This window comes from Orcinus orca, chromosome 9, assembly GCF_937001465.1.
Source record: "Orcinus orca chromosome 9, mOrcOrc1.1, whole genome shotgun sequence".
NCBI classification, from domain to species: Eukaryota; Metazoa; Chordata; class Mammalia; order Artiodactyla; family Delphinidae; genus Orcinus; species Orcinus orca.
This window is the reverse complement of record NC_064567.1, coordinates 89,472,474-89,496,125: the sequence shown is the minus strand read 5'-3', so window position 1 is coordinate 89,496,125 and position 23,652 is coordinate 89,472,474. Positions and strand designations below refer to the sequence as shown.

The 23,652-nt window shown below is 34.9% G+C and overlaps 1 protein-coding gene across 3 annotated transcripts in view; it reads left to right on the top strand.

The window, feature by feature from the left end:
* The window catches only part of COG5 (component of oligomeric golgi complex 5), a 282,658-nt gene that overhangs the window by 232,519 nt on the left and 26,487 nt on the right, over positions 1–23,652 (top strand). For all 3 annotated transcript variants that reach the window (XM_033438877.2, XM_012534817.3, XM_033438883.2), the window contains exons 15-17: positions 11,207–11,317; positions 12,781–12,843; positions 21,553–21,656. In XM_033438877.2, coding sequence (XP_033294768.1) covers positions 11,207–11,317; positions 12,781–12,843; positions 21,553–21,656 — 278 coding nt within the window. The remainder of the gene's footprint in view (positions 1–11,206; positions 11,318–12,780; positions 12,844–21,552; positions 21,657–23,652) is intronic.

Below are 23,652 nucleotides of genomic sequence, written 5' to 3'. Positions count from 1 at the left end.
GTTTTTCAGTTTATACTTTCCAGTTAGCTCTGTTTCACTTTTTACGATACGCAGGTTTTAAACAGAAGAAAGAATTTAATTAGCAGCCAAAGGGATTGATCACAATCAGTGGGGCTGAGGAGGCAGGTGCAAGTGGCTTAAAAGCCAACAGAAGTCTGGTAGATGTTTGAAGCAGTTTTAGTTGCAGACTTTGGTTATATCACAGGGAAGTGGCACCTTCTGCCCAGGGCCTCTAGTTCTAAGCACTCTGCCTTTTCAGCCTTGCTTATATGCCCGGATTCCTGGATACTGGGAGACTAGAGACTGACTCTAAATGCTCTGGCTTTCCTAGAATTCCTGTGAGCCCATCTAATATCCTTGAAACTCTAACCTCAACTCTAGATCATGCCAGCCCTTGCAGGATGTAGTGAGGGCTTTGGCCTTCACTCTCAGTGAGAGGGAAGCCGTTTCATGGTTGAACACCGAAGGAGGAAATCTAACTCTAAAGGAAGGGTTGAAATGCAAAAAGGAATAGTAAGCACAAACAATTGGTAAATATGTAGGTAATTCTAAGCCTTAGTCTCATAAAATAAGAAATAATAGTGACTAGTTTGGGACATGCAAACAAAAACACCCCCTAAAATACAAGTCCACATCAAAGCTTACAATGAGGAAGGGATAATGAATTTGAAACCATTCTAAAATGCTTGTGTTATTCAGGAGGACTGTAAAGCCATAGATACTTTGACTTAAGTTGAGTATGAATTTTAACAATTTAATTATGCCACTGAAAGAAGAGAAATAGAATGTATAAATTCTAAGTTAATTGATGGGGAAAATGGGTAAAAAAAAAAAGGTACCGGTTCAGTAAAAAGTTGAAAAGTAAACAGAATAAAAATAAGCAAAAAAAAATCATATAAAAAGTTCATAGTAAGATGGATTCCAAATATATCATTGATCACAGTAAATGTAAATAGCCTAAACTGGCCAGTGACATTTCTCAAGTTGGATAGAACTAATAATTAAATTTAGTTTTGTGTGATGTACCTAGAACCTAAGGACATATAAAGAATGAAAGTAAAAGACTGGAGAAAAAATATTTCAGGCAAATAGTAATTAGACAAAAGCTGATATAACTATATTAACAGCAGGCAAAATAGACTCTAAAGCAAAAAGCATTATTAGGGGTTGGGGAGAGGGTGGTCATAAAATGAGAACAAGAACAATTTACTAGGAGGGTATAAGAATTATGATACACCTTACGACACAGCCTCAGACTAATAAGACAAAGTGGATGGAATTTCACAGAGAAATTGACAAATCCACTATCAGAATGGGAAGTTATGGGGTTAAGGAGGTCATTCAGGCCACCGCAGAATGGCAGAGCTACTTCCTTAAGACTTCTCAAGACGCAGGAAGGAAGAGATATGGGGATGTATGTATATGTATAGCTGATTCATTTTGTGATACAGCAGAAACTAACACACCGTTGTAAAGCAATTATACTCCAATAAAGATGTTAAAAAAAGAAAAAGACTTCTCAGTCATAGTCATTTGTAGCAAACACAAACATAGAATGACATCGCCAGATTTTGCAAAATAAATTTGTAGTTTAGATAATCATTGCTCTCAATCAGGTAATTAACCTTTTTTTTTTCTGGTTTGACATTATAAACAATGCTATTAAGATTAATATTTAGAAAGAAGCTCATTAGCTTGGTGCTCAATAATATATTGGGTTGGCCAAAAAGTTCGTTCAGGTTTTTCCATCAGATGTTACAGAAAAACCCAAAGGAACTTTTTGGCCAACCAATAATTTTATATTATTAAGACTAATTAAATTGAAAGTTACCTTTAAACTATATATAAAGAACTTCTTCGCTATGAAAATTAATAATGCATACAAGATTATAGGTTTAATTGCATTAGAATTTATATCTCAAAAACTGTGAAAGTACTAGTCTATATACAAATGTATAAACTACTAATTATTTTTTTAAAAATTTTTGACTAGCTTAGGCCTTAATAGTGGGATTCTGAGATTTTAGTTTGTCTGTATCCCTAAGGGTAATAAACTTATTTCTTTTGGAAATTCTGTGGTTTGAAATTCAATGTGTATGAAACCTAAATTACCTTGAATCAAAGGGGTCTTATTCTCTATAATATATGTATATGAAAAGAGTTTTCTTGTTGATTAGTAAATTAGTCTTAGTATTCATTATTGGAAAATGGAAAAGGTCAGTATACCTGACAACGAACCGTTCTCTCTTCTTCAAAGAATTAGTATACAGACTTATGATTCTAAGTTAAATTAACAAGGCCAGTGTTTTAGGAGCCAGTGATCAGTCATGGGTAGGTGGAAACTCCATCTGTTGTTCAAAAGCGTAAGGTTCTTTGAAGAAAAAAAAAAGTAAAAACTCCAAGTGATCCATTCCTAGCAAATTGTGTTTGCCTTCCCTACCCACTGTAGTTATCAAATCCCATGTGCCAGGTGGAGTTTTTGACATAAAGGACAGGAGCTTGGGAAAAGATATAGAGGAGGTTGATGAGAAAGGTAGGTTGATGAGAAAGGTAGGTTGATGAAAGGGTCTTCTAACAGTAATACAGGGTGTCTCAGCAATACAGCTTTGAATTACAAAGCTATATTTGATTCCTGTGTGCTGGTTTTACTCACCTCTTGTCTGTAAACAAGATTTGATTTCAAGCTTTTTAGTTATATGTTAATTGTCCAAAAGGGAACCCATCTCAAGTTGTCATCTCTTTGATATTAGATCTGTGTGAAGATTTAGTCTGATGTCAAGATGTAGCATTACCATTGAATCTATTCTGTAGTTGAATGTACCTGTCCTTATTTTCAGTTAGACAAATATGTAGTAACACCTCTTTTTTTATCAAGTAGTCAAATATTTGACAAACTCAACTGTCTGAAATATAAATAAGAACCAGAAAAGAACTAAAAACATCCTTTGAACTTCTAGAATTGATGTCACAGTGTCCATGCACTAAAATATAAACTTAATTTATGGGGAAGTCTCCTAGCTTGCATGTGGTTAGTCCTCTAGCTTCCCACTTCGCAGCAAGTTAGACCAAGATGAGGGGAGATAAGATCAAAAAGGGGAAACTGCCACCTTAAGAATAAGATTAGGATTCTTGAAATCATCAAAATTTAAAGAAAAAGGAAAAGGAAACACAAAATTTCAGGAGATATGGTAACCTAAAGCTGTTTAATGAGTGAAGGGGCAAGCAGCCATATATACCCTACGAAGCTCTGATAGAATTACTTTTAAAATAAAGATGTGTAATAGCACAAAAACACCACTCACTAGTGAACATATACAAAGGTTGAGTAGAATTTGACTTCTTAAGGTATAAGTTCAATGTGTCTTATTTATGAAACCAGAAAAGTATTGACATACAGTGTAGCGAGATTTTTGTAAAAATATTTTCTGATAGTTTTGGCACCTAAGAAAATTAATTTTATTTGTCAGGGAAGTTTAGTTAGGTTGACATGCCAGGAAAATGAAGAATTGCTGTGTAAACCTGTGGATTTGTCCTCTGCTATATAGATTTGCAGAAACATGCCTATGTCTGAATTTCAAATGCAATTCAATTTCTAATGTATTACAAACTGTATTTAGTGTCAGGGATGTTAGATAGTAATTTAATTGTGAATGTGTGTGTGTATATATTTTTAATGCAATTAATTGGCATGTTATAATAAGCTAAGTGATATTTAATTATAATTCTTTTATTCTTTACTCTAAACCAGGTAATCTATGATGAAAGCATTTGATAAGTAAATATAAATAAAAATTATTTTAATCTGTGTCACAGATTAGTAGATCAAAAGAGATTATCTTTTCCAGAAATCTTCTTTTGGGGAAGTAAACAGTAACCAAAGCAGTTTATTTTCTTATATTATCTTAAATCTTTCAGGGATGGAATTATACATCTTTCATTTTTATAATGGAGGAAATTATCTTGTATAACACTTTCTAAGTGTGTTCTACAAATGAACCTTTTAGATTGTATGGAATTCTACAGTGCTTTTTAGTAGTATTCTACTAAATAATTTTAGTAGAATTTTGCACGTTATGTAATGCTTCATACTATTTTTTAATATTTTTGCTTTATTTCTTTCCAGTTTTTTTTCTGAGACAAAACTGCTGCACAGACAAATCTGCTTTTTTTTGTTTGTTTTTTTACAGTTAACACTATACCGTAAGCACCTCCCATTGTTGTTTGTTCCAGCATGTGAATTGTTTCATATACCCAACTATTCTCTTATTCTTAGACATGTAGTATTTTCCAATTTCTCTGTTTTATAAATAACATTATCCTTGTGCATATAGCTTTACTATTTTCTTAGGATACATTTCTGACAGCGGGCTATGAAAGGATACAGCAGTTTTGAGGCTCTTGGAATATATTGCTTATCAGCGTCTCTTGACCTAGAAAGCATTTAGGTGAACCATAGAATACCCTTAGAATCATTGGCCCAGATGTCCAGGAAAACTCATATGACATCACTCAGGGATTACAAATAGATTTCATCTCCTGTGTCTAAGAGATTTGTAGTCGTTACCTGGAGCATTGTGTTACGAGGCCATAACAGGGCCACAGTTGATTACTGATGTCTTCTGTGTGTGGGGGTGGGGGTGGGGGGTGCAATTGGAGAGTTAGCTATTTGCCCTTTATACACTCCATTAGAATAAAAACATTAATAATACTTTGCCGTTTGCGTGTAATTTTTTTTTTTTGCTGTGAACTCCAAAATTGGATAAAAAGCATGCATTAGGTCAAAAGAATTTGTTCTAATATAAATATGACATTACATTTTAAAATTTGGTAATTGTAATCCAAATACACTCACCACTTTCAGAAAAATAAGCATAGATACAACCATAACTGAAGGTTGATCAGAGCTTATTTCAAAGTTTTTGTTAAAATATCTGATTTAATATAAAAATGTTTTGACTTGTTTTTATTCAGGAAGCATTGTAGATTAGTATACATTTCGCATTGTTCTGTTTTAAACCTATGAAATTCTAATACATACGTTTTTCCTCATTTGTTTTACATATGATTGCAAGAAATGTTTAGAAGAATTGTGACCAAATCCATATAAAAAGGAGTTATCCTGTACCGTTGACATTTCTTAGCAGTAATGGAAATTACGGATAAATAGAACACTAGTGGTATTTCCATAATATCTGGAAAGTAACTTAACTGTATGTAACTCATAACTAATCCGTAATATATTTTCTTGTTCTTTTTAGACATTCTTCTAAATCACCAACTTTATAATTTCCCCAAAAGTAATTTTCAGTAGATTATCTGAATAGAAATTTAAAGCTCTCATCCAACTCGTCTCTTGAATTGTCAGTTTTATTTCTTTTACTTGTAGCCCTCAGCTGTGATGTTAGGGCGATCTTGGGGTCATTTCATCTACCAATAAAAAATTATATAAAAACATTCTTCATGTTAACAGTATAACTTATCATCGTTTCAGGACTTTAATCTCAGTTGTTTCTCATGCATTGAATTCACACAAAGTTCCTAGTGAGCAGATGTACAGAATTAGAATTTGTGAAAAATACTTTCTTCAGATAATTAAACTTAAAAAGGAATAGTAAGTCTTGTTGTTTGCACATAGGAACCATTTTAATTATTAAGGATTCCTTTAGCCTTGGGAGTCCCTTTCTTTTCGTGTGTGTGTGTGTGTTTGAAAACTCAAATGCTGCTCTTTTGCTTTCTGACGTCTTTCCAGGCTATATTATTAAATAGTGTAGCATGATGCACCAGTATGTACATTTCTCATAGTTTAGAATATTGAATCTCTTACTGCTTTTACCTTTCTAGTTCCCTAGTTCCTAATGCTTCACAGCCAAAACTGTGTTTTTGCACCTCCATACAATTTTATTCGTCTCAAATAAGGTGAACTTTGAAAAAGCAGCAATGAGGAACCATTATTCTGGCCCTTTAGTTATTCAACAGATACCTAATGAGCATCTTCTACTTGCTGAATGTACACGTGAATTCGTGAAAAGTAAGTTTTAAAGAGATCAAATGAAGGAACTAGCTTGAAAAAGTAAAAGTTAAAATGGCTGAAGATGGCTGGAGGCTTCTGAAATAGAGAATGCCTACTCTGGACAAGATGCTTTCTTACCATAAGCAAAAAGGAGCCAAAATAATTTAGTCTGTACCTCTAGATAGTTTCAGTGGCTTTTGTTTCCAGTTCCTCAGCCCTAGTCTGTGCCTGTAGTCCCTCACCAGTACTGAGCGAGGTAGAAATTGGAGGAGTGGATTGTAGGGGAAAGGACTAAGCAAAGGATAAGTGAGAAGAAAATGAGAACCAGACATAGAATTGTCTGGAGATAAAAATGGTAATGCCTTGGGACTTTCCTGGTGGTCCAGTGGTTAAGACTCTGCGCTTCCACTGCAGGGGGTACAGGTTCCATCCTTGGTTGGGGAATTAAGATCCCGCAAGCCGCATAGCCAAAATAAAAGGTAGTGCCTTACATTGCTAAGGCATTTTACAGTTTACAAAGCATACTTTGGTCTTGACTATATTGTTAGTTTCCTGTTGCAGATAAAGAAATCGAAGCCATAAGTTACTCAGCAAGTGGTAGAGAAAAGCTAGATTCCCAAGTCTAGTGTTCATTTTATTGCAGACATTCTAGGAATAATAGGAGAATGGGTAAAACAAACTCAGATAAATTCATACAATGGAATATCACACAGCAATAAAAAGGAACAAACATGGGTGAAAACCAGTAACATTATGCTGAGTGGAAAAAGCTTTACATTCATATACCCAAAAAAAATTTATGTAAAGATATAGAATAGATTAAACTAATCAGTGAGATGAAGTCAGTGGTAACAAATATAGTGATGTCTTCAAGTTATTTTGAGATGCATCAAAAATATAAAATGGGGGCTTCCCTGGCGGCGCAGTGGTTGAGAATCCACCTGCCAATGCAGGGGACGTGGGTTCGACCCCTGGTCTGGGAAGATCCCACATACTGCAGAGCAGCTAAGCCCGTGCACCACAACTACTGAGCCTGTGCTCTAGAGCCTGTGAGCCACAACTACTAAGCCCACCTGCCACAACTAGTGAAGCCCCCGTGCCTAGAGCCCGTGCTCCACAACAGGAGAAGCCACTGCAATGAGAAGCTCGTGCACCGCAATGAAAAGTAGCCCCTGCTCACCACAACTAGAGAAAGCCCGCGCGCAGCAATGAAGACCCAACACAGCCAAAAATAAATAAATAAAATAAATTTATATTAAAAAAATAAAATGGATAGAGGGATGGATAACATAAGCAAGTGTTATAAAATGTTGTAGAATCTAGGTGGTCAGTATGTGGGTGTTCACTGTGCAAGTCTTTAAGTGTTCATAATAAAATGTTAGAAAAAATAAATTGTACCTTACTTTTAGTGGTTTTGAAAATATGTGTGAGCAAAAATAAAAATTTTTTCCCAAGAAGAACACAGCAGGAGGCAGCAGGAGCTGGTAAAAGACTGAATAATATGTGAAATACTGTCTTTGGAACTCGTTAAAAATATCTTTCCATATTGTCTGTGAATGTAGCCCCACTTAAAAGCCAAGACTTATCAAACCAGAAGAGTGGGGTTGAGTGGGAAGTGGGATGGAGGACCTTTCTGGAGTGATGTGGTTAGCATTACACAAGTAAAGCAGTTTACCAAATCTCAATGAATTGTACACTAAATGTCTGCATTTCATCACATATAAATTTTACCTTAAAAGTAAAAAAAAAACAAACAAAACGGAAGTAAATATTGAATTCCAGTTAATTATACACATGCTTAACTGTTTTGGGGTTAAGTATACTGATCTCTAAAACTTATTTTGAAATGAATCAAAAATATAAAATGAGTTGAAGATAGGTGATAGGTATGTGATATAAAACAAATTGTAGAGTGTTAATTGTGAAGTCTAGGTTATCAGTATATGGGAATTCACTATATAGTTTTTATAACTTGAAGGGGAAGAAGACAAGGAACTAAGTAAGAGTCCAGGTATTGAAGCAATCATCTATATAAATATTGAATTGATTAAGAGTTTTTACAGGAGTAAGTAGCAGTGAACACACGTAGGGCCCAGATCTTGGTCTCTAATACCACTTCCCACTAAAAGAAACCAGAACTCTTTGGAAACATGGCAGATGCCAGATAAAAGTATTGTTAACAATGTAAATTTATGAAGTCGATGACTGAACTGAGGTTTCGTGAAAGAGTAGTGCTATGCTTAGGAAATATCCACTGAAATGGGACAAAGGGCCATAATGTATGTATGATTCAGAAAAAAATATATGCATATACGTGTGTGTGTGTGTGAAAGAGAAGGAAAGACTATGAATAATAAAGCAAATGAGATCAAATGTTAGCAATAGGTAAATCTGAGTAAAGCATAAATGGGTGTTCCTTGCACTATTTTTATTTTTGTAACATTTTGTAAGTTTGAAATTATTATCCCCAAAAAGTTTATGACAGGAGTGGTGCTGGAGAGAAACAGGGTGATCCACTTAGCTGAGGTGTTGGACTGATTCTATTCTGCGCTGTCAGGCCAAGATAAGCAGCATATTATTTTTGTTTCCAATCTTCTAGTGTTATATTTTCACTTTGATGTTTAAATTTTGTTCTTTGGTTTTGGCACAGTGATATTTCATTTTTAGTTCTTTTATATTATCATTGTTTTGCTCCTGTAACTATAGTATTTTCTTCATTGAACTTTGTAGATTTATTTAACTGAGCCATCTAATCTTAACCTTAGTTTTCACTAGGCTCTCAAGGTATTCATTGATAACCCTTGTAGTGTGGGAATTTTTATTTTTATACTTTTTAAAAACCAGCTTTATTAAAATATAATTCACCCATTTCAAGTGTAGAAATCATTGTTTTTTAGTATATTCACAATCAACTTTAGAACATTTCATCACCCCAAAAAGAAACCTCCTACCCATTAGCAATCACTCCCCATTTACCCCTCTTCCAATTACTAATCTACTTTTTGTCTCTGTGGATTTGCTTATTCTGGATATTTCATGTAAATGTAATCATTTAATATGTGGCCTTTTGTAAGTGGCTTCTTTTTACTTGCAAGGTACTTCCATGTTGTAGCATGTATCAGAACTTCATTCCTTTCTTTTTGCTGAGGAACATTGCATTGTATGGATATACTACATCTTATTTTTATTTATCCATCCATCAGTTGGTTGACATTTGGGTTGTTTCAGTTTTGAGGCTGTTATGCTATGGAATAATGCTTCTGTGAATAGTTGTATACATGTTTTTATTTCTTTTGTGTATACATCTAAGAGTCGAATTGCTGGGTGTATTTTCACTCTGTTTACCTTTGAGGAACTGCCAGGCTGTTTTCCAGAGTGTCTACTCCATTTCAAAATCCCACCAGCAATGCACAAGAGTTCCAGTTACTCTACATCATGGCCAACATTTGTTATTATCTGTCTTTTTTCTTATAGCATCCTAATAGGTGTAAAATAGGCCTTTCTATACTTTTAAACCCTAAAACTATGATCAATTATTATCAATAAAATAATCTCCATCCTTTTCTAGCAGTGAGCCTGTCTCTTTATTAAATATGGAATACATAAAATAAGTGGAAATAAGATAGCATCAGAAAGGTTCTTTTCCCATTTCTTTGTTATCACTTCAAAATTATTTGGAGAGAATCTCAAGAGAAGAGAGATTGATTTTTAAAAATTGTACAGCTAGAACTCATAGTTTCTAAATGCCTATTATAGACAGGTACATATTTAGCATCTAACCCCTGAGTCTACGATAACCATTGATGCCACTGACCATTGCCACTGTAGTCTCCAAAGTGGCTTCAGGAGCTTTTCCCCACGCTCACCATAGCTCGGAGCCCATCATCTGCTGTCTCCTGGGAGCTCAGAGCTTCTATTAGTATTAGTTTACCACATTATAGATTAAACTGGGCTATATGGGCTCGTCTGAGGTCTAACCATTGATTTTTAACATAGTTTCTACAGGAAAAATATGGCTTTTTTTTTTTCAGCCTACTAACTTACAAATGACCATTTAGGACACAACCTGATTGTAATTTGGTAACTATCTGTCCATGAGGAAAGGCAAAATAAGTTGGAGTTATTTAACCTAATGTCAGAAAACTTTATGTTGACTTAAAGCCATCATCATGGATTATAACTTCAATGAAGGATTATTCTCTTTATTTTAAATGCAGTTTTTTATGTTTTTAAATTGTATTTTGTTGCCATAAGTAGGAATTGATAAAGTGGGAATTTAATTTTGAAAATTTATGTGTGTGTATCAAAGGAGAGTAGAAAGAAAAACAGTATTTCTTTCTCTCATATTTTATTTTTATCACTATAACAAAGGGAAGATGCTCTTATTTTCACCTCTTCCATAAAAGGCCAATTTTTCATGTTTAAGATGTGCATCCATATGTATAGTTACTTGCCTCATGTTTTATTTTCCTGATCAAGTTTAATTGACCTTTAAATAATAATTGTTGTAGAGGATTGGATTAAAACCTGATTAATATGAGAATCATTTGTAGGTGGATTTTTTTCTTAAATGGAACTATAATAGTTTTAGATTAATTCAGTAAAAATTCCATGTCCTTTTCCCTAAAATTCATTAGTACCACTCCTACTGATCATCCATACACGTTATAATCCTAAGCAACTTCCTTTTTAATCTACGAAAAAATGAGTGTAATACCCTCTTTTTACCACTCATTTCATTAGGCTATTATGATGGCTGTCAAATGTACATAGGATGTAGGTTTACTTTTATTCCTTCCTCCCTCCCTTCCTTCTTTTTTCTTTCCTTCTCTGCTTTCTTTTTTTGGATGGCTTATTTCTCAGGTTTTTAATAGAAAAACTGTTGGCAGAAGGTATTCCCTAGAAATACTATGCTGATGTATCAAAATAACAGCACATCCTGGGCTTTTAGGTTGCACTTACCTCAGGAGTCCACCAGCTATGAAGTACTGATGAAGGATGTTCTTGCTATGCAAGACTAATTAGGCTTCCAGGTCCATGGTGTTAAATCTACAGAGGTACCTGGCTATGCCTAAAGTCCAAAGCTTGACCTGAATATTTCCAATTAACATTTTCTTTTTCAGGGGACCATGAACTTCCCCCCAGTAAATATGAACTATCATTTTGGTAATTTCTTTTTGTGTTGAATTCTTACAGCTCTCCACCCAAGGAGATGCAAGTCAGGTGATTGGACCTCTTACCGAAGGGCAGAGAAGAAATGTGGCAGTAGTGAATTCACTATATAAGTTGCACCAATCGGTAACAAAGGTAACCTTTATTTTAATTAAGTTCTTTTGACTTAATTTCAAGTTCTTCTTTCTTCTTGCCTTAAATTTAGACAATAATGAGTTATTATTTAATTTTTTGCAGAAGAATACAATGAAAATGTGATTGTAAAATAAGCTGAGGCATGAACTTTTTCTAAACAGTCTGATCCTGGCCTCTGTTGTTTGTATGACTTTTTGTCTGTACAGTTAGTTTAAAACACATGAACTGTAGATCCTCAAGGTTGCTTGGTATAGTTAAGTTTATTGAACAGATGATTTAAAGGTAAATTACTTGTGTTTTATACCCATTAAACCACATAATTTGGTATCATATGGGTGGTAGTAAATTATAGCAAATCTAGTAAGAGTAAGAACTCGTAAGCCCTCTAATATGTCAGAAAGGTTCTACCTTTGTACAAAAAAGTGGGGGAGGAGATGCATTAAAAACAGTGAACTCGTATGTTATAATCATTGAAGACTATTTATGAGTAAAAAATATTTTTTTTGCTATTGATCTAATACTTGTTTAAAAAGTGACTGAATTTTAACTTGTTTGCCTTTATATATTATGTCTAAGATGAACTGTAAACATAATTATTAGGAAAGCAACACTTTCAACCCCTTCTTTGATTCTTGAGTTGCTTGTGTTTACTCTCTATTAATGATTTTCAAAATATTTGGTAAGTAGAGAGATAGTTAGAAGACCTGAAAAAGCCAAAGGTTAGATGATGTTCTTAAAACCTTGACCTCTAATATGAGCTTTTATATGCTAGATTGTATTTTAGAATAATTATAACTGACAGTTTTTCATTTACTTAAATTTTTTAACAAGTCCTTTTATTAATTAGGGGTTTCCAAAATTTGTATTTTGCACACTAAACAAAATATATTTAAAGGGTTATTAACAGGTAAATCTCAGAAAAGTAAATAACAAAAGTAAATGAAAAGAACATATGATATAGTTTCCATTTCCTTTAATTATTACTCTAAAGAACCAAAAGCAATGCAAAGTTGTATTTATTTAGCCTGATTTAAATGTCTTTATTGATCATTTCAGAATTTTCATAATGTTGGTATTGATTTGTAAAAAGGGAAACATTTGACATTTACTTGTTAAACATTATAGTCAGCATACAAAGGGTGATTTTTTTTTAAGAAATAAGTAAATATGACTTTAAACTGACTTTTTCAAGTTAAAACTTTATAATTAAGGAAAGCTAGCTATTAGAATTCTTAATGTTTCAGTTATTTGAAGTAGATATTTGCCTTATACAGGAAAACATTTTTAAACCTATCCTAACTACTAAACACTAATGGATTTTTAAAACATGTATGAGATACTACTCTAAAGTAATGATAATATTTTATATGTGGCTTGTGGAAACAGTTTTATCATGAGATGATCAAAATTAGTATTTATAAAAATAAATAACTTAAGCAAAACTATAACTGGATTTGTTCTAGGTGGTTTCCAGTCAGAGCTCATTCCCACCAGCAGCTGAGCAAACTATAATTTCAGCCCTAAAGGTAAAAGAATGTAATTTAATCTTTGACTCTATAGATTGGAATAGGTTTTAGAATTATTTGTTTGGATGAGTGGGAGATGTCACATTTTAAAAATAATTCAGAATCTTCTCCATATGCCAAAGTAGCATGTTGATGATTATCCTAAAGAGAGAGGCTACATGTGTGTTTATATTTTTCTAGAATTTAAAAATAGACCCTGTTGGTGTCTACAGACTGTGTTGCATTTATGATAATTGTATCATAAGCAAGAGAAGCAAGAGAGTTATAAGTATGCACTGTGTCTCAGGGCAGTGCAGCCCAGTATTATCCCAGTAAAGCAGTGGTTCTCCACCAGGGCGATTTTTGTCGCCTATGGGACATTTAACAATATCTGGAAACATTTTTGATTGTCATGACTTGGAGTGGGGTGCTCCTGGCATCTAGCGCCAGGAATCCTGTCAAGCATCCTGCAGTGTACAGGCCAGCTCCCCACAGCACAGAATTATCAGGCCCAAAAATGTCAGTTATGCCAAGGCCTGGAAACTCTACTAAGGCCACATAGTAAAATAAAGACTCTGGAGCTCAACTGCCTGTGTATGAATCCCATCTCAACTATTTAACTAGCTGTATGACCTCAGACAAGTTAATAAGTTTTCTCTTGCCTTAGTTTCTGCATCTATTGATATAAAATGGTAACAGTATACCTACACAAAGGTAGTAAATGTCAACTGTTAGATTGAATTTAGATCACTTGGGTAGAGTTAAGAGAGAGAAAGAGGGAAGGAGAAAGAGAGATGGTCTACCACCAGTAAACTCCAAGGAGAAATATTCAGAGAGTAAAGAGGATACAAAGAAAGAACAATCATTGAGGAAGAAAATTGGGAGAGGACAGTGTCACAAGTCCTGAAGGAGAAGGGAAATTCCGAGGTGAAGTGCTGTCCATGGGTGACATGGATGGGGATTTAAGGCTGCAAAACTTAAGGACACTAAATTCATATATGAGGTAGGAGGAGACAGTCTGTTTTCCTCCAACATAGAGAAAATATGCTTAGATGTTTTCTCTGAATCCTTTTCTTTTTCCCAATGTACTTATCTCATTATGATGAAGTAGTATTAGAGCTGCCATAATAAAAATATTTGTTTTTAGTAAGAGTTGTCCAGTTTATTGATAATCAAAAAATACTGTAAAATCGGGCCAATAAGACAAACCAAAAGGTTTGTTTTATTCTTGCTTCCAGGCAGGGAATACATGTAATCTTTTTTTTTTCAATATGTAGTTACTCATTTGTCTTTATCTTCTGGCCATAGCTGTCAAACATTTTTTGATCACTACCCAAGATAAGTAGCATTTTACATTGTACCCCATACATACTATATAATCATTTATAAATATATACACATATATAATTGTATATATATAGAATATGCACTTATACACGTGGTTTGAGAAAGTCCATTCTGTAGGTTAAGAGAGAGTTGCCTACACTTTGCCTCATGATGGAAGTCTCCTGGACAAGTCAAAAATAGAAGTTCTTCGGACACTGTAATTCATTGTTGGGTAGACTTTCTGTATCTGTATTTTTAACTTACAATAAAGGTTATTCTTCGTATTAGTCACTTTAGGCTGGGGGTTGAGGCCAGTGCAGGGGAAATTGCCCTCATCTTGAGCTGTGGCCTTCACTCTGAGGTTTGCTCACCAGGACTGGTGTCTGATGTTGCTGGGCACCGCAGTTTGCTGAGGCTTCTCCAGTTTTGCCTTTGAGAACTGGGTAAGAGATGACTACCGGTCTGTTCACGGCCCTCCTCCTGCAGTGACCCTGTCAATTAGAGACCGAATTTCTTATGTTAACAGACCTCAGTGAAACAGTTTTGGCCTTGCTTTTTAATTAAATTTCATTAAAAATCTTTATGGCATAATAAGTGAAGAACAAACAGAATCCTCTGACTCAAAGAAAAAAAAGAGAATCTTGAATTTTCATAAAATTGTAGGAAACTTACTGCATCACTTTGAATTAGGATGTTACAATGCATAAGTGCAACCCAAGGACCAAAAACCTGTATGCTTTTATTATTTGATGGAAAAAATATTAAACATACTTTTTTACTTACTAAAAAATATAGGTAGACACATAATAGTCTCCTCTACCTTGTTGAGATTTTATCCAAAATTAAATGTTACTTTAGGTTCAAAGTTCATCATTTCATATTACAAGCATTATCTCCTATGTCATGGATGACATAATTAATATTAATGATTTTACATTTAGAGTCATTTCATTATAACCACCTCAGCTATAAGTAGCATTTAAACACCTTAGCCCAATAATTCTGATCCATTTGTTACTGAGATCATCTTGTGCAGATAGTATATTACAAAGTTTATATATGACAGTTCTCCCTTATTGTGTGGGTTTGATGTTCTATATACGGGAATATTCTGCATTGTTGAGGCTTCAGTATTTTTGTAATCTTTGCTATTTTAGGCAAGCACTTCCCTGCTTTGTAAAGAGCTTATGAAATATAATCTAGTATCCTTTCTCAGTTTCCTGTGGTAGTTATTAATCCTCTACCCATCCTTTACATGAAGGCATTCCCCACAATGCTCTCTTCTCTGTTTTATATTTTCCATTAAGTGGGAAACCTCACCCAGCTGTAAAGTTCTCTGTGTACACCATCATATCATAATACAGATAGAAGCAGTTTTATTTCTTCCTTTCTCATCTTGATGCCTGTTTTCCATGCCTTGTTTCACCTGCTAGGACCTCCAGTACTATGTTGCCTAGAGCAGGTGAGAGTGGACTTGTCTACTTGTTCCTGACCTGGGGGAAAGCACTCAGTGTTTATTTTACTACTTAAAGGAGGCTATTTTAAACAAGTTCTTTTCTATTCCGGGTTTACTGAGACTTTTTAAAATTGTAAATGGTGGTGTTTCATCAAATAGCTTTTTCTGTATAAAATGATCATACAAAAAATAGCTTTTTCTGTATAAAATTGTAAATGGTGGTGTTTCATCAAATAGCTTTTTCTGTATAAAATGATCATTTTCTGTATAAAATGATCATATAAAATGATCATACAGTTTTACCTCTTTATTCTGTTAATAAAATACAGGAATTTATTTTCAAATATCAAACCAACCTTGATCATGATGTATTAGCCTTTTTATGTATTCTTGGATTTGATTTACTTAATTTTTGTTAAAGTGGTCATAAGGATATTGGTATATAGTTTTCTCTTTTGTAATTCTTTGTCTGGTTTTAGAAATGTTTCCTCCTTTTCTATGTTCTGAAAGAATCTGTGTAGAATTTGTATTGTTTTCTCCTTAAATGCTTAGTAGAATTCACCAGTGAAGCCATCTGGGCCTGTAGTTTTTTTGTAGGATGTTTATAACTACAAATTTAATTTGTTTAATAGATGCAGGACTATTCAGGTTATCTTTTTTCTGGAGTGAGCTTTGATACTTTGTGACTTAAGGTACTTGCCTATTCATCTAAGTTATCTAATTTGTCAGAATAATGTACATAATATTCTTTAACTTTCCATTTAATGTCTATAGGACCTATAGTGATAACCTCTTCTTCATTTTTTATACTGATGATTTGTGTTCTCTTTTTTTTTCTTTATCAGTCTAGCTGTGGGTTTATCAATTTCATTGCTCTTTTCAGAGAACCAACTTTTGGCTTTATTAATTTTCTCTGCTGTTTGTCTTTCTGATCTCTGCTTTTGTCTTTTTTTTTTTTACTTATTTTGGATTTTCTTTGCCTTTTTTTGTTTGTTTTTTTGAGACCCTATACCATTGATTTTTGGACCCCCGCCCCCCCAAAAAATTTAAAGTTGTAAATTTCCCTCCAATTTTCTTATGTTGCACTTTTATCTTCATTCAGTTTGAAATATTTTCTATTTCCTTTGTGATTTCTTCTTTGATTCATGGTTTTTTCTTTTAATTTCTAATTTTTTTGTGGTATTTCTAGATATCTTATTGTTTTCTTTTTTTTTTTGTGATACGTGGGCCTCTCACTGTTGTGGCCTCTCCCGTTGGGGAGCACAGGCTCCGGACACGCAGGCTCAGCGACCATGGCTCATGGGCCCAGCCGCTCTGCAGCATGTGGGATCTTCCCGGACCAGGGCACAAACCTGTGTCCCTTGCATCGGCAAGTGGACTCTCAACCACTGCGCCACCAGGGAAGCCCTGTTTTCTTTTTTTTAATCACTCTTTTATTGAAGTATAGTTGATTTACAGTGTTGTGATATTAATTTCTAATTTAATTCTCTTACCATCAGAAAACATATTCTGTATGATTTCAGTCCTTTTAAATGTATTGAGTATTATGGTCTAGCATGTGGTCTGTCTTGATGAATGAACCATGTGTACTTGACAAAAACATATAATCTTCAGTTGTTTAGTATCATTCTGTACATATCAGTTAAGGTGTAGTGATGTGTTCAGATTTTATATGCCTCTACTGGTATTTTATGTAGTTCTATCAATTGCTGAAAGATGGGAGTTAGAATTTTCTATGATTGTGAACTTGTTTATATCTCCTTTTCATTCTGTTGATTCTTGACTCCTCCGTTTTGAAGCTCTATTACTAGTTGCGTTGAAGCTCTGTTATATAAGTATTTATCATTTTTATGCCTTCTGTTGAACACCCTTTGTAATTATGACATATCCTTCTTTAGCTTTAATACTTATTGTCATGCATTGTTTTATCTGATATTAATTTAACTACTCTATCTTCTGTTCATTTACTTTCAACTCCTGTGTCTTTATTTTTTTCAATACGCCTCTTGAAGACAGTATACAGTGGGTCTTGCCTCTTTTCTGTTCTGATAATCCCTGCCTTTTAATTGGAGTGTTTAATCCATTAACATAGTATAATTATCAGTAAGGTTTTATTTAGGTATATAGTTTTATTATTTGTTTTTTGTCTCCTCTGTTTTATTTCCTCTTTTCCACCTTTTCTGCCACCTTATGGATTGTTTGATTATTAGTTATTTTTTTTAATTTCATTTTAATTTATTTCTTAGATTTTTACCTATACCTCTTCTTCATTTTCTTTTTAGTTGCTGTTCTATGGATACATGCATCCTTAACTTTCCACAGTCTTTTAGAGTTAATATTGTACTGTAGCACATAAAATATAGAAACTTTGCATTTACTGAAGTACATTTACATCTCACTGCATGTAGTATAATTTTTTTAGCTTAACATTTCCATTTTGGTTCTTCTTTACACTTTCAGTCACTCTGCTGAGATTTCCTATTACTTTATTTATTATGGGCATTTTTTCCTCTACCTCACTGAGGTTCTTGCCTGATAATTGTAGAGTCTGGATCATTTCACAGTTGGCAGCTATTGATTGTCTTTTCCCTTTAGAATTGACAACATCTCCTAGCTTTTTGTATGTAGTCATTTTAATATATCCTAGACAATGTGAACGTTGTGTTGTATAGACTCAGTATTTTTATATATTGCTCCTAAAAATGTTGACCATTGCTTTAGCAGTTAATTAGCTTGTTTAGACTCAAATTGTGCACTGTCAAACCTGCAGTTGGCCGTGTCTCAGATCTCAGTATAGTTCTTTAAGCCTTAGTTGCAAGCCATTTGTAGCTTGCCTTGTACACGCATGGTCAAGTCAGCTGAAGACTAGTGCTGAGTACACACGTAGAAAAATAGGCTTTCTTCTTCTCTGGCTCTCTCCTTTCTGAGGTTCCCCTCTCACTCTCCAGCAGCCCTGGTTGAACCAGGCCTCCTTCCCCTTGTTCCTTTGACCTGAAAGACTGTAGGTTTGGTTTGGTTTGGTTTGGTATGGTTTTTCTCTCAGAGTTTTAGCCACCCAGCCTTGCCACTACCATGACTATAGTCACTCTCAGAGCAGAATCACAAAAAAGGGAAAACTCAGTCTCTTCTGCTTGCTATATATTTACACACCCCTCTAAAACTAATTGCATTTTTCCATCTCCAGAAGCCTCCAGTAGGTTTTTTTGTTTTGTTTTTGGTATTTTTCCATGATTATTTGTAGGAGGATCTGTAGTTAGGTACTCACTCCTTCATACTAGCGTAGAAAACTTGCCCTTCCTTCTTGAAATCTCCTATTTATTTTCACCGTATTCCAGGATCTCTTCTTAACTTCTCTGCCCAGTATATACACATTGATATAACCAAAAGCTCATTGGAGTCAAATGCACCTAGAAAATCCCAGCTCTTCCACTTGATGGCTTTGGACACCTCCTTAACTTGACTTTAGTTTCCCTATCTACAAATTACTTTAGGTTCCACATCTGTAAGTTAGAGATTTTTGTAATTCTTAGAGGAAGGAATAATTGAGTTTTCAGTGGGATGATTACTTGCAAAGCCCATAGCACAGTATCCAGCACGTGACCTATACTAAAATACATGCTATTACCCCTCTTAATCCGTCAAAGGTTCCTCTTCTGGATGACCTTAAAATGGCATTTGGCCTTATTCTACAGATCATCCTCTGGGATCTCATTGACTCTTTTGGCTTCATCTCCCCTCTTAAAAGCTAAAGACAACCATATCTAGTCAAAACTTGCCAGAAACTACAGCTGTAAAGATCTCAGCACCTACTAGATAGCCCATGTGGATTTCCCTGTAAGTCCTTCAAACTCGTGTCCAAAACTGAACTCATTATTTTCTCCCTCCGTCCCTAAATCAGCCAGCTGCGTCTGCATTTACACATTCAGTTGATAATGCCACCAAGTCATTAAAGAAAAAAAAATCTGAGTGTACCCTTCAGTCTTTACATTCCATATCTCTCACATCTGATTCCCAAGTCCTCTGTTTCCTTTCCCGGTGTCTCCACCCTGTCTCCTCATCTCTGTTCCTGCTGCCTCTGATTTGGTTCAGGCACTCACCACTTTGCATCTATACTCCTACTGTATCCTCCCGACTTTAGTCTAATTTATCTACTCTGCTGTCCGGCATGATTTTTCCCCAATTCAAAGCTTTAACCCTGTTTTTTTTTTTCATTGCTTAAAACTCATTGTTGGTTTCCTAGTCCCTTCAGGATATATTCCCATCTCCTTAGCAGCCTACGCAGAGTACATCTGCTCTCTGTCTCTCTTCCACATAGGCAGCCACCTCATACCCTGTGTTGAACACCTGCGGTTCCCCAAATGTGTCAACTTCCCTAGGCTCCTGTGCCTTTGGCATATGGCCCCCACCAGCCTCCCACCCTCCCCCAGCACACACACTTGGTTCTTAACCCATTTTGATCTTTGAAATTCAGTTCACACAACACCTTTGGTTTTTTAAATCCTTTCAATATAAGTTGGGTGTCTCTCCCATCTTCCCATAGCACTCTGTAGAGCACTGATATCACTACAACTTGTTACCTTTTGTCACTAGATTGTGAGCTCCCTGAGGGCAAACTGTAAGTGCATAAACACACACACACACACACACACACACACACTCTTTCTCTTTTTTTTTTTGTTTGTTGTTTTTGTTTGTTTTCATCCTTTATTTCAGTAAGGAGAGCCAAGGGATTGAGGGGAGAGGGCTTAGAGAGAAAATGTGGAGCGCATGTCTCTCTCAATCCTGTATACATGTTTACTTTTATCAGAGATTAAGGGCTGGAGATGATGTTTAGGAATTTCATGAATAAGGGTCCTATTTAACCTTTTCTCACTGATTTCAGTCATTTGTATGAGCCAGAGTCATCCATCTTCATTGTATGTAATCATGACTGAAGCACATATAATATACTTAAAATTTAGATTTTGAATGTTTACTGAGGCCCAGTCATATTTTCACACTAAAAACTTATAACTAAGGCCTAGGGTCTTATATAACCTAATTGATAATTATACCTGACAGGAGAACAGTTTCTCAACCTTAGCACTATTGATGTTTTAGGCTGGGTAGTTCTCTGTCGTGGGGGACTGTCTTGTGCACTCTAGTGTGTTTAGCAGCGTCTCTGTGCTCTGTCCACTAGATGCTAGTAGCAAACCCTTACCCCACCCCGGTCGTGACAATCAGAAGTGTCTTGAAACATTGCCAGATGTCCTCTGGGGAGCAAAATTGCCCCCAGTTGAGACTCACTGCTGTAGAACTCTAAATAGAAATCTAATCCATGAAAAGGCTAACTGTTCTGCCCTCTAAGAATCACTGATATATTTATTATATTCAGTCTGGTCAAAAGCATATGATGTTCCAATTTTGAAGAATTACTTTCGGTTTTGCCTCAGTCTTTTCAGAAACTTTAAAAAATGTGTTCTGCGAGAGGGAGGGGATATGGAGATATATGTATACATATAGCTGATTCACTTTGTTATACAGCAGAAACTAACACAACGTTGTAAAGCAACTATACTCCAATAAAGATGTTTAAAAAATAATATGAAGAATAAATGAATGGAAATTAGAAAAAAAAAAAGTGTGTTCATGTGATCTTTGCTGCCTAAGTGGCAATACCCCTCTCTTCTTCTTTCTCCAGGGGTTCATTTGAGCATTCAACTTTTTGAAAATAAGAGAAAAGTGGTGGAGTTGAAATTTTTCAGTGCCATGTTCCACATATTTTAAGCTTTAAAAATCATTACTGACAGCAGTTAGGAGAAGAGCAGACTTCTGTTGGGTATTATAGTTAAACTGCATATAGTTTGAATTTGATATAATGTGAAAACTTTTAGTCAAAATGCTTCTCATATTTCAGATTCTGTGTTTGATCTAAAGTTTGCCTCTCCTTAATTTAATCTTCTTTTCAGGAGGTCCATGTTCTTATGGGAAATGCTGTGCAGCCCTTGCTGACTTCCGTGGGAGATGCTATAGAGGCCATCATCATCACTATGCATCAAGAAGATTTTGCTGGGTAATGACTTCCAACCAGAGTTTTCACTAAGCTTCAGTGCATTTGTTTTTCATTCCCACCTCCACCTCTACTCCCTAAGTCTCTACCAATCTAGAACCTTGTTCCTCTTGTGATGGGATTGGCCTCCATCCTTATCCTACTTTATTCATTGAGCACCATTAGCAGATTAAATTTTTTCAGTTCTTCTTGTCATCATTTCTCTCCTGTCATTGAAACATGGAACCATTAACATCTGCGGGACTCAGCTTAGCACTTCAGGACATTTGGTACTATCTCCTCTTTGCAATTATATCTTTTTCCTTACTTCTCACAAATAGGCTGTACTTGAGCCTCTGGTATTGGTATGGTATTCCTTGTATAAAATGTCCTGCCACTGTCACTCTGCTAGTCCGATTCCCGCTCTGGTTTTGAGGGCAAGGTCCTGCCCAACCCCCTGCAAAGATGATTTTCCTTGTCAGAGTCTTGTGGCAGTCTAATCTGGTCACGTCACTCCTAGCCATACGCAATTTGGTATTATTCCACAGCTCTTTCATGTGTATACTGCTTATCCATTTCATGTGTGTCTTGAGAATAAGAATCATAGTTCCTAGCTTACTGTTTACTGAAATCTTTTTAAGTAAAGTAAAATGGTTTTGACTCAGTGTATTAGAAAACTGTGGAGAATTTGAAATAGTTATTTGCACATGCTTAGTGTGATTTTTAAAAAAAATTTAACCATACTCGAGCTAAATATTCATATATTAGTGTAGATATGTTTTTTATTCCTAGTTCATAGTTAGTTACTATTTTTTAACTGCCCTGTTTCTTTATTCATGTTGTTTAATAGTGTATCTACTTTATTAAATTTCTAGCCACTAGTCTAGCTGTTTGTAGAAAAATTATGTGATTATTACACTGTATTTTAATTTTTCAAATCATTTATTATTTTCATTTACAAAGTATCTTTTGAAAGGTGAAAAGGTCAGTCTCTATTTTTAATAATGGTATGAAGCACAGGAGGGTAAAGTGGATTCTACACAAAAATGCTGTAGTATTTGGAGACAGGAATATAAAAACTGCTGATTACCAGTATTTGGGAGGAAATGAATTTTGTTCAGAAATGATCTGAAATGTCCCGGTTAGACCAATCATCAATGCCTCTGAAAAGGAAGCAAAACTGGAGTAATTTTTGAAGGCTTGTTCTAATAAGAGTGGTCAGGTGCTTACTTGAGTAACTGTATTGATGAGCCACAGCAGGTAACACATTAGACATTAAAAGTTGGTTTCCCAAGTAGATATGTTTTTATTAGTTTGCTTAAATAGTAGTGAGCCAGATTGGTTCTTTAACTGATAGGTTGCCACAGGTATGCAGCATTATTTTAAGATGTATAACATTGTCCTCAATTTTTTTCCCCAAATGGCCGTTAATGGCTCCATTTCAGCTCACTCTCTCTGTACAGCAGACATTTGAGGTTCCACTGAAAGTTATTTTTCATACATGGCCGTACAGGAGTGTGGAGCATTCATGGCAGGAATTTTCCCACTTTCTAGAACCTTGTTATTAGTAATTCTGTCATGTCATTTCATATATGTATGGCTTATATGAAATATAAGATGACATTGGATGAAACTATTCAGCAAGTGGAATCACTTTTATAGTAGGGCCATCTTCCGGGATCACACTTGGAAAAATAATAATGAATACCTGCCCCTTCAAGCCCTTCACACCTTCTCACGGTAAAAGGAATAAATCAGGTTTACCTTCTGGGCCAACCTTATTTGTAGTATGATTACAGAATCCCCTGCTAATTAAAAAGTAATCCTCAACACAGTTTCCTGGTATTTTAAATGTATTTAGTGGGAGCTGTATGTTTCTTTCCAAATTAGATAAAGCTTAAATTGTAAATGTCTGACATAGTACATTGATTGAAATTCTGTTATTTAATGTAAAATGACTCGTGTCTTGATATCAGCTTTGAATGGGAGAGGGAAGTCAGTAACAGTAGGAGGACCCTAG